A 12,165-nucleotide genomic window follows, 5' to 3' on the forward strand; every position below is an offset into this window, starting at 1 on the left:
GGGTTGGCGCTTAATAAACAAAGTGGAATCTATTAGATCCCAAACTCTTTTGAACCCTATTCAAGAGGGAGAGATTGGTAGTAGATGCACCAGCCCAGATGTGGTAACAATATTCTATGCATGGGCGAATAGTGGCCTTGCAGAGGTACAGGATACTCTCAGGTGTGAGTAGTCTTTTAACTCAATAGAGGGTTGGTTGGCTGTTTTTGTTTTACGGCATATCAAGCCTTTTCGGGTTATTTAATGCCGAATCCAAAGATTTTGAAGAATTTTTTTTTAATAGAATATATTTGTTGTTTTCAAATCAGTTTCTATTTAACCCATTGTTGGGACCCTAACAGGTACTACCACTCTGGGTCAGAGTGGACCTGGGAGCAATGGTAATTAAAGGGTGGCTCCACACTCCCCAAAGCCCGCAAGCTGGGGCCTCACCACTGCATATAGTTTAAGGTCATATCCAGGACCATCGATAGAGGGAACCCACCTTCTTTGCAGCAACTTTCGCAATGTCCTTGATGTATTTGTTCCAGTTCATATTGTCCGCAAGTGTTACAAGAAAAAAAATTTATCAAATAATCTAGTTTTAGCGATTTAGTCTATTCTGTATGATAAACCGACTTATCTCCCTTGTTTTCACTTAACTTACACTATTTCAAGTTAGAAAATGGTGGATCACTAATAATTTTTTTTCTATTTTTTTTTTTTGTAAAAATATATTTCTAACAGATCTTCTACTTGGTCATTTTTTTGTAATTTTTGAGATTCTTACTAATTTCGACACAACATGTAATTATGTGAGAGTGTTTTTACTTAAAATGCATTTAAAAAGTTTTTAAATATTCAATTATAATGCACAAACTCCAAGACTATATCACATGTTTAATAGCATATATTTCTTAAAATGAATAATACAAACTTCCAGAGTTTGCATGAAAAGTTGAAGAATAAGATTTAATAGCAAATACATAAGAAACTCGTAATGTATGTATTCTTATTAAAAAACAATTTAAATATCCCCCCCCCCCATCAAAAAAAATATAATAAAGAGGCAAAGTGGAAAACTGAATTTTGACGAATTTTGTTTGATGTGAACTTTCTTATAAAAATAGTTTGCATTATTCAAATTATTATTCTTATCTTGACTATTATAATCACAGCATTTCACTCGATGTAACCTTCCATTTTATTCAGGTGCATCTTTCTAAAATTGTGAACCTGGATTGAATTCCAAACTGGATCCTTTATTTAATCTGCTGAAGTAGACTGTTCTCATTCTGTCAGTCATAACTGGGCAGACGTGTTAATTTTAACTGTCTTAATTATTAATGATTGTAGTAAGGATTGAACTTTAGCATCTAGAAGTCCGTCACATGGAACTGATTGTTGACCAATGCTCTTACCCATTATGCCATATGGACACAATACATTCACATTGGGTATTCTGGAGGTTGAAGGTTCAATTTTTACCACAGGCGATCTGTACTTGCATATAAAAGGCACTTGCTGTGTGTGTGTGTGCATGCGAAGTTTGTTTTCTATGGGCTCCAAAATGGCTGGGCCGATTTTTATGAAATTTCACACAAATATACTTTATGTATCTGGCAGTATTCAGAGATAGGTTTTGTATCGGAATATCTTTGATAAGCATTGATTATCATTAAATAATCAAATTTTACTCAATTTCCACTACTACCGATCACAATACTGGTGTCTCACTAACCCCCTTACACTCATTAACCTCAAGTGACCTTCAGACCCTTGTAAACAAAAAACAAAAAAAAATCTTTCACTGGTCTTCATGAATGATAAATATTGATAAAATGGATTATTCAATATGACAGCTTTTATTTTTATTTTTAGAAAAAAGGTCCCGAAAAGAAATAGAGCTTAAAAAAAACTGAGGCATGGCAGAATAATGATAATTATAATAAAATTCTCATGCAAATGTGGACAGCCTCAAAATAAGTAAAAATGGAAGGTATAAAAAAAGAAAAAAAATATTGCAAAAGGTGAAATTTCAGGCCCGAGCAAAAATACAAATGTTTGCATAAAGATTATAGCATTATAAAAAAAAAAAAAAAAAAAAAACTGTAAAGTATTTCCTTTCAGATATGTCACCAGTTTATAATATTGAAATTTCCTATGAAAACTACAAAATACAATTCCTATGATTCTTTTTCCGAATAATAAATACTGAAAAAGTTGGATAAAATTGAATCCCTCCTCAGAAAAAAAAAAGAAAATGATAGAGCAAATTATAATAGTATAATAATAATTGGTGCAGTCAGAAAAACATTCCAGATTTTGAAGAACGAAACTTAGTCACATCTTTGAAAACATTACCTAAATTTGATTTTATAAAACTGAACCTTTTTTTTATTATTATTAAAAGTATTTTTTTTTCTGAGATAACACATCCATAGAAGAAGACTTAGTGTTTTTTTTTTTTAAATATTTTGTTGTTGTTGATGTGATCAAGGTTCTCTCTTCATAATTTGTGCCAACCATGCAAATCGATTCAGACTTCACACTAAGTGTCAACAACATCTCTCTCTCTCTTCATGAGGGACCAATATCAACAACAAAACAAAGAGAAAAAAAAAGCAATAAAAAACACTAAGTCTTCTATGTATATGTTGTTTTTACAACAAAGTCTCAGAAAAATAACAAAAAACGATTTTAATCATTTAATTAAAAAATATATAACACTATTCGGGTTTTCTAAAATTTTAAATTAAATTCTAGATTTTAGCGTTTTTATGACAACTTATTGTATGTATATCATAAAAATTAGTTTAGTGTGCTTACACAAAAGCATTTACTGGTTTTGTTCAAAATCCGTTGATAAATAAATAAAAAAAACATAACTGTTTAGGATTTTGTCAGATTGCCTACAGTGACAAAATAAATACAGAAAAATAAAGTAGAAAATATAAAAGGTAAACGAAGCACAAATTAACTAATTCCAGATGAATAACAATATAAGGTAACTTGTATTCAATATACTCTTTTAGTATTTGTCATCTTTGTTCTTTGCATCGGTTTATCTTCAATTCATTGTATATTATGCAATGCAATTCATTCCTATAATGTAAAATGTATACGTTAAAATTTTACTTTCCCCATCTACACCCAACTTAATCAATGGGAAAGTTGTATGCAACAACCAGCTGTCACCAAATGAAAATGTTTATGCATTGACAGTTTGTGACCAAATGAAAAAAGTTGTATGTATCGACCGTTTCCGACCACACGGGAAAAGTTGTATGCATCGACCGTTTCCGACCACACGGGAAAAGTTGTATGCATCGACCGTTTCCGACCACACGGGAAAAGTTGTATGCATCGACCGTTTCCGACCACACGGGAAAAGTTGTATGCATCGACCGTTTCCGACCACACGGGAAAAGTTGTATGCATCGACCGTTTCCGACCACACGGGAAAAGTTGTATGCATCGACCGTTTCCGACCACACGGGAAAAGTTGTATGCATCGACCGTTTCCGACCACACGGGAAAAGTTGTATGCATCGACCGTTTCCGACCAAACGGGAAAAGTTGTATGCATCGACCGTTTCCAACCAAACGGGAAAAGTTGTATGCATCGACCGTTTCCGACCAAACGGGAAAAGTTGTATGCATCGACCGTTTCCAACCAAACGGGAAAAGTTGTATGCATCGACCGTTTCCAACCAAACGGGAAAAGTTGTATGCATCGACCGTTTCCAACCAAACGGGAAAAGTTGTATGCATCGACCGTTTCCAACCAAACGGGAAAAGTTGTATGCATCGACCGTTTCCAACCAAACGGGAAAAGTTGTATGCATCGACCGTTTCCAACCAAACGGGAAAAGTTGTATGCATCGACCGTTTCCAACCAAACGGGAAAAGTTGTATGCATCGACCGTTTCCAACCAAACGGGAAAAGTTGTATGCATCGACCGTTTCCAACCAAACGGGAAAAGTTGTATGCATCGACCGTTTCCAACCAAACGCGAAAAGTTGTATGCATCGACCGTTTCCAACCAAACGCGAAAAGTTGTATGCATCGACCGTTTCCAACCAAACGGGAAAAGTTGTATACATCGACCGTTTCCAACCAAACGGGAAAAGTTGTATGCATCGACCGTTTCCAACCAAACGCGAAAAGTTGTATGCATCGACCGTTTCCAACCAAACGCGAAAAGTTGTATGCATCGACCGTTTCCAAAAAGAGAGTAATAATGAAAATATGTCACTTAAGACATTAAAATTACTTGTAATTTAACATTATTAAATATTTTGTTTTAACCTGTGAAAAATCAATGCAAAGAAATAAACATATTTGATTTTAAAAGTTAGAAAAAAAAAAAAAAAAAAAAACTGACAATTTCTTTACTATTTAAAAAAAAAAAAAAAAAAAAAAAAAAATGGAATATATTTTTAGAAAATTGAAATGGAAGAATATGGCATTCACGTACAAGCATCTTTTAAGAAAGTTGTTCAATCAAAACAAAAAAGACATGAACTTACCTTCATCTTCAGAATCGGATAGCATTGCTTCTTGCATGGTTTCAGGTGCTACCACTCTGTATTTGTCTTCACTGGTTGGCAAAGTCTCCGTCACCTCTGTAATAGTTTTTAGAGTATCAACCACCGAAATGTAGCCCAGACGTTGAGCAATGGACAGAGCAGTTTGGCCATTCTGAGAAAAATAAATAATAATGTGTGTTATACATTAAACTGATTTTTTATGTTATTGTTTGCATGGGTAATATTTCTAAATAATTTATAAACAAATACCACAAATTGAAAAAAAGTAGACTCTTATAAGATATAAACCTGTGTCTCAGAAAAGGGACCACTTAACATGGGCAGTGTCTTGGACCACCTGACTTAAACCATACATTCAAAGAAAGTCAGAATTGTGCAAATAAAAAATCACTAAAGCTTTGCGGCAAATTTTTGCTGATATTTTTACGAACAATGTAACCACATCTCCCTGACACATTAGTCAGCAAAATATAATGAGCTTCATTCTGTTTTCTTTTTTGGCATAAGTAATATTACTAAACAAAATATTTTGTCCATAGGGCTGGATGTAAACAAAGAATATCACAAAGTGAGATTTATACAGAGTTGGAGATGTTTTACTGCAGTATCCTTTGATCCATGGACCAAATAAATCATTTGTTTAGTAATATTACTACCATAAACAGCATTTACAGAAAAAAAACATTTTTTATGGAAATCGCTCAAGATGAAGCATGAAACGGCTTGATGTAAAAAGAACAAAAGATGATTATCGCAAAGACAGGAGATGCTTATTGGTTTGAGTCTTGAAAAGACCAAAGCTATAGATATGGAAGAAAACAGTCAGTGGGAAGATAGTTCCACAAGCCGACACTTCAAAAGATACTGGAATAGGAAGTTGTATTGCATTGATGGATCAAAATAGCGAATTGTATAATTTTATTCATAGGTAATTGTTATTTTTAGTTTGCTAGAATTGCATTTTTTATTGTAAATATAAACTGTTCATTAAAACTGTGAAATTAGTGGAACAAAATGAGAAGTCTAGAAAGTTCTTTAGTATTTCATGTGATTAAAGGAAAAATATAGATTGAAAACATGTTTTTGTGGACTATTTTCTCTTGATGTAAACACACAAGTAAGCACTGAGTAATTGGCCCATTGATTAATAGAATTGTTTGTAGTATGAATACAGTTTGTTGGACTAGTTCATCAAGGATGAAGGAGACATTAAGTACTTGAAGCAGCAGGTCCAGTTTACAGGAAAAGACCAAGAAAAACATGAGGAAACAAGGAGAACGGAATTGGGAGAAAGAAGGATAAATAAAGACATGACCAGAGATAGGTTAGTTTTGACGTCAATTTTTAAAAAGATGTCCAATGCATGCAAGCATGTAAAATGGACGTTAAACTAATGATGAGGATTTTTAATGTTCAGGGAAGAATATATGTTGGTTCTCTTCCAACTCACCAGCCACATAGAACGGGGTACATTACATTTTGTGAACTTTATTATTGTCAGTCTTTTATCTCTTTCCGGTTCAGCCAAGTTAAAAAGTTCATTTTTATTAAATAACAATATCATTGTCTACTCTTTCCTTTTCCCATCAAAAGACATTTCATTTAACCGTTTTTTTTTAATTGAAATCGCTCCAGACAAAGCATGAAGCCACTTGATGTAAAGAGCTAAAAACAAAGCAAAAAAATACTATTTCAAGGTCGACAACAGTAAGTGCAGTATGACTAGATTTCAACCCAGAAAACGGCAATTTTCCCTTCTTTGTCAGAAACATCACTTCTAGAATGTGAGGACTAAAGGACAAAATAAGGGAAGCAAGAGTTACGAGGATATTGGAAGTAAAACCTAAGATCCACTTTTTACTTTCAGTGCGATCACTGGAAACTAAGAACGTTCCAAGACTGTAGTATCACACAATAAACAAATAAAATGCATCAAAACAATTAAAAATACATATAAAATAACTTTCCTTTTTACTTACATTGGTAACTGCGTTGGGAGATGCTTTGTTTTTCAACAGCAAGTTTATAACCATCACATGGCCTTGCTGAGCAGCTTGATGTAAAGGTGTATATCCCAACTGAAAAAAACAAAGAAAGAAAAAATTAAACACTTTTTTTTTTTTTAATGAATAAAATTAAAATAGATAAACTGTATTAAGAGTTACTGAAAGTCAATTTTTTTTTTCTATGACTTCAAAAAAAGAAAAAAAAATCTCAAAATATATAATTTACTTATCTTTTTATTTGTCTATAAAAATAAAATAATTAAAGTACTTGGGTTAAATAAATAACTAAATGGTGTATAAATTAAACAAATATATTAGTAAGTTTTTTTTTTTTAAATGAGTTAAGGTAGACAGTTATGCAAAATTGATAATGGCACTATGAAATATTTAGGCAAGAAGAAAAGTGTAATGTAGACTATTAAAACTAAGTATTAGTATCAATATGACCAAGCAAAGAAAATAGCATCATTATTCAGACTGCTAAAACAAGGCATTAGTATAAATATAATTAATTGAGAAGTATTGTATTAGGTCAACTAAAAGTATTAGTATCAATAAAACTAGGAAAGAATAATATTTTTGGTATGGTATATTCAAGTTATCTCCCCTGAATTATACTGGCAATGAGTGAGAATGACTCTTCAATTTTGAAGTATGAAAAGAACTCTCATGAACAGTATATTGAAAATTGATATAATGAATATGAGTAAATCTGGGTTCTTCCTCTTTACAAGAATATGATTGGCTGGTTATGCCATAAATACTGACTGATAAAGACACCTGGGACAGGCGTCAAAAGGTACACCACAAACTTCATGCTAGGAATTCCAGCTTCGACCATGAACACTTGTTCAGTAAGATAAATCACCAGATTATTACTCAAAACTGTAGCAGAACCGACTCAGCTACTTCAAACAATTATATCTTTTGTAGGATGTATCAAAAATTGAAGCATGATCTCGTTCTGCCTTGAGCTCCAAGCTTACTAAATGTGTCTGATCCAACTTTTCATGTTTACACTGTTTTATGTCATGTCATCAGATTTAGCATCCGAATAATTGAGACAAAATTTCCAAACAAATGGTCATTTCAGCATGACTTTTCTTCTACTGGTACGATAACATTCGTACACAAAATATTGCAAAGTAAGTTGTATTCTATTTTACATGCCCACCACATTCCCCATGTCAAATCTGGTAACACATGTCCATTTTGATTTTAATTAGAATTTTTTAACAGACTTTTAGGTAGGCATTATATCTGTTTATGAGCACTAAGTTACTGAGAATGTATGTATGTATGTATGTATGTATGTATGTATGTATGTATGTATGTATGTGTGTGTGTATGAGAGAGAGAGAAAGAGAGAGAGAGAGAGAGAGTGAGTGAGATTTCATTTGTTTATGATATTTTTTGAACAAATTCAATTATTTATATTGAAGAACATTTTAACTTGATGCTAGTTGGGAATAATTTTCTCTTCATCAATGTGATGCTCCAGATGGGGAGAGACATATATATTTAAGAAATCTAAAATCCAGTTTATAATTAAAATTTCAAATTGTATATATATATATGTGTGTGTGTAAATGCAGCCATCTCTTTTACATTGTTTATTCATTACTTTCTTTCCTATTCATTTCTGACTATTGTGTATTCAAAGAAAACGCATTCAACATGATGGTATCCATTATGGCAAAAGGTGTCCATTATGTGCACTACTATAAAAAATGGAATGTCTAGTATTCATGTTTTATAGTATTAACAAGTAGGCCACTAAAATTAAGTATTAATAGTAACATGACTAGGAAAGAACAGTATTATGGAGATTACTAAAACTACGTATTAGTATCAATATGACTAGAGGAGAAGAAGGGTATTATTAAGCAGACTACAAAAATACAGTATTAGTACATGATTAAACACATTAAAGATATATGACTAAGGATACTAACAGTGTCGGCACTAGACTACCCTCAGGTCCACCCGTCCTCCTCAATCCATGATACGAGCTCTCACGAAAAAACTACACTTTACAAATAAATCAATGTGTACATTTTTTAATTATCAAAAAACCATAGAATTATGAAATTTTCAATATATATATATATATATGTGTGTGTGTGTGTGTGTGTTTGTCTGAGAAGTTGTTTAGTAGTTTTCTCTATTCAAAGAAACACATGTAAGATCTACTACATAAAAAAAAACAAATAAAAACTTATGTTAATTAAACATCTTTTAACTAATGATTTACACACACACACACACACACACCATTTATAGACAATCGTTTTTATAATAGCGATTTTCCAAAAATTGGGAATTCAACAGAATTTAATTGTGGGTAAGATGCATGGACATCTACAGTAACAAGGTATTTTGTTTTAAATATTGTTACTGTCAAAAGTGACTATATAAAGGTTTTTCAACCCTATTTTAAGTATTAGTACAAAAATAAAACTAATGTGCCTTCTAAAGCTTTTTTAGTAGACAGGACCTTGTCATGTAAGTGGGAAAAAAGTGAACGTTGATAGCACTGGTTTTGTATACAAATAATGAGATCCGATGATAAGGAAAGTCTTTTTCAGATAAGATAAAAAAAATGATAAAGTAATTTAATTGTTTAATGTTACACATGGAAAATAATTAATACACGAAATGGAGATATTAATCTCCAAAATATATCCCAGAATGCAATACATGATTTTTTTTATTAGTCTATAAATTTTGGGTAGGAAATGTAAATAAGTCAATTATCTATTCAATTGCTATTTATCTCCCTATAACTGCGGAAAGATGTGGCACAAGGCTGGAAAGTGGGGATTGAAAAACTAGCACACAAGAGGCAGACGTGTTCTGGACCAGGAAAAAAATGCTTGGACAACTCTTAACATTCCCCAGTAAGAATGTCTCAGGCTCTTAGCAATAATCTAACTTTATCTCAAAGAGAAAAGGCAATGCCTAGGAGGGTGAACCTTGTAATAAAAGTTAAAAGTTACATTTTGAAATCAGTACAAATCAAAAGATGACTATATATTTCATAGCTAAACTTTATAATTAATCCATGAAAACATTTGCTATTGTTTTTATTTCTTAATTCTGATTTTAAGTCTACAAAACAAATAATATTGCCTTTAATTATTAAATTACATACAAAAATAATTTACCCTATAGCCCTACATTTATTTTAATTTTAGAAAGTTAACAGAAAAAAAAACTATTTTAAAAGAAATATAATTGTTTAGCAATTGTTTATTTATGAATTTATTTTCATTTATCAAGTGTTTATAGCAATTATAAATATAATTATAATCAAGAAATATGTCAAAATATTAAAATAGAAGTACAATATTTTCTTAAAGAAAAAGAAACTATTATTTTGCAATGTTACATGGTTTATAGTATTTAAAATTTTTAAATGCAATAAAAAGGGAGGTAATTGTGATTTCAAATTTCTTAGCAAATACAAAATGCATATTGTTCATAAATACATAAAAGTATTCAAAGTTACGAGATATGCATCTGCACAGATTTTCTTTTTATAAAAAAAAAAAAAAATAAAAAATAAATACTAGCATATCTTTTACTCAATCATTTTTTTGTAATTGTTTTAATTTTTATTAATTTCAATGTGACATGGTTATGTGATGGTGTTTTTCCGTATTCTGCATTTTTGAATTTTACCGTCATTGGATATTTTACCCTTCACCAGACTATCCATTCACGTGAAATCACTTTTTTTATTCATCCTATTCCCTTTGCTTCACTTTTTGTTAAATAAGATCCGACTTCACTTTTTAAAAATAAAAATAAGATCTGCTTCACTTTTTGTTAAATAAGATCTGACTTACTTGTAGTTTCATTAAATACTTTTGCAAGCAAAATCCGATCCCGCATTTTGCTAAATCCTACCCTCTGATGAGAAGGAAAGTATTTCTTCAAAACTCCGCGGATTAAAAACTATCCACTTATTTAGTGTTTCCTTTTTAAAATTAAATATGTTTTTAACTCTTTTTCAAAGTGTTTTTTAAACATGTTTTATTAACTACTTGTTCTTTATATATATATATATATATAAAGAATATTAGATATTCAATTATAATACCCCAGACTGCTGGACTTTGAAATTCCCTCCCTATTTCTCTAACTGTGCTAACATGCAAAAGTTTTAATTTAATGTCAACAGACATCTTGCTGCTCAACTTCCTCAATCCCCCGCTAAAATTTAACATTGTCTACTCAAAACAAACTCTGAGAACTTCTGCATCAATTATGGAAATTAACATTTCTAAGAATCTTAAACTTATTGCCTTATTAATATTAGCCAAACCATTCTTTCATTTTTGATACTTGAATATTAAAAATTTATAAATCGGTGTAGATTACAGGTTCACAACTTAAGGAGATAAATACAGCAATAAAAATGTTGACAGAGAGAGAGAGAGGGAGGAAGATATTTGTTAATGTATCATAAACTATGAGGTGATCAAAAACAGTTTGTGAGGTTTTTATTAGTTTATCCCAGGTTAGAATGTTTAGTAGTACCTATTTCAAGATGGCCTATTCAAGGCATCCTCAATTGGTCCTCATGCATCCCAGCACTATACGATACTCAAAATACAGCCTCTGCATAGTGAATGACAGACTGTACATGGCAAAGTACCACATCCTTAATACTTTCAATATATACGAGTTATATGGTAGATCTAGAGGAGTAGACTTTGAACAGATATTGGTACTAGTCAAAAGTTCTTCCTCCCAAGGCAAAAAAAAAAAAAAAAAATTAAGAAAAACTTTATGGCGCATGCACTTGTAACGAAAAAAAAACATATCGTACACCAAAAATCATGTAAACTGATCAAATATTTTTATAAAGAAAATAATTTTTAAGTGAGAACGGCTTTTTAAAATCTCACAAAAGTTTGAATTATTTAGAATTATCTCCCTTATCCTGTAAAAATGCTTGCTGTATACTTATCCAGCCATGAAGATGCCTCATGCAAATATTTCAGTATATCTTGCTAAACTCTGCAGGTGATGACAATAGATTAAACGACTCTTAGTCTCAAGGCCGTGATCAGCGACAGAATTTTGTTTGGTTGTTTTGTTTTCTGGCATATCATGCATATTTCAGGTTATTTAATGTTGAATCTAGTAATTGCGTAAAATAGGTTTTATGCTTAAAATTGTTTATATTTTCCAATATTTATTAATATTGTTGGATTTGATTCTTTTGTTTTACGGCACATCACCCCTTTTTCGGTTTCAATAATTTTAGCAAACATTTTTATGCTTCAAGTTCTTTATATCTTCAAATATTTATTCATGGTGTTTAGTTTGGTTGTTTTGCCTTTGCAGAACATGATTGATGTTATTGTTTTTTCCTTTCCCTTTGCAAAACTCAATGTTTAGTGCCTTTAAGATAGAAAGCCAATATTGTTAGATATCCTAATCTGGTTGGTAGCACCAGAGCGGAATTTGGTTCTCAAGTATGTGATAAAGCTTTCCAAAGTATGCACATCCGCCTTTACCCTTCCTACTCTATACTAGTGATTAGATTAAACTGTTTATCTTGTGCACATTTGGTTTTTAATGCAGTGTAGGTGCAGGTATATATTTCAACCTT

At 31.5% G+C, this 12,165-nt stretch overlaps 1 protein-coding gene across 50 annotated transcripts in view; it reads right to left on the reverse strand.

The window, feature by feature from the left end:
* Positions 1 to 12,165, reverse strand: part of LOC145294072 (uncharacterized) — a 616,260-nt gene that overhangs the window by 310,159 nt on the left and 293,936 nt on the right. For all 50 annotated transcript variants that reach the window (XM_080141108.1, XM_080141084.1, XM_080141083.1 and 47 more), the window contains 2 exons: positions 6,513 to 6,611; positions 4,513 to 4,684 (listed from right to left, as the gene is read on the reverse strand). In XM_080141108.1, the coding sequence (XP_079997234.1) occupies positions 4,513 to 4,684; positions 6,513 to 6,611 (271 nt within the window). The remainder of the gene's footprint in view (positions 1 to 4,512; positions 4,685 to 6,512; positions 6,612 to 12,165) is intronic.

Source organism: Euprymna scolopes, chromosome 15 (assembly GCF_053919585.1).
Source record: "Euprymna scolopes isolate OS-2025 chromosome 15, ASM5391958v1, whole genome shotgun sequence".
Lineage (NCBI taxonomy): Eukaryota > Metazoa > Mollusca > Cephalopoda > Sepiida > Sepiolidae > Euprymna > Euprymna scolopes.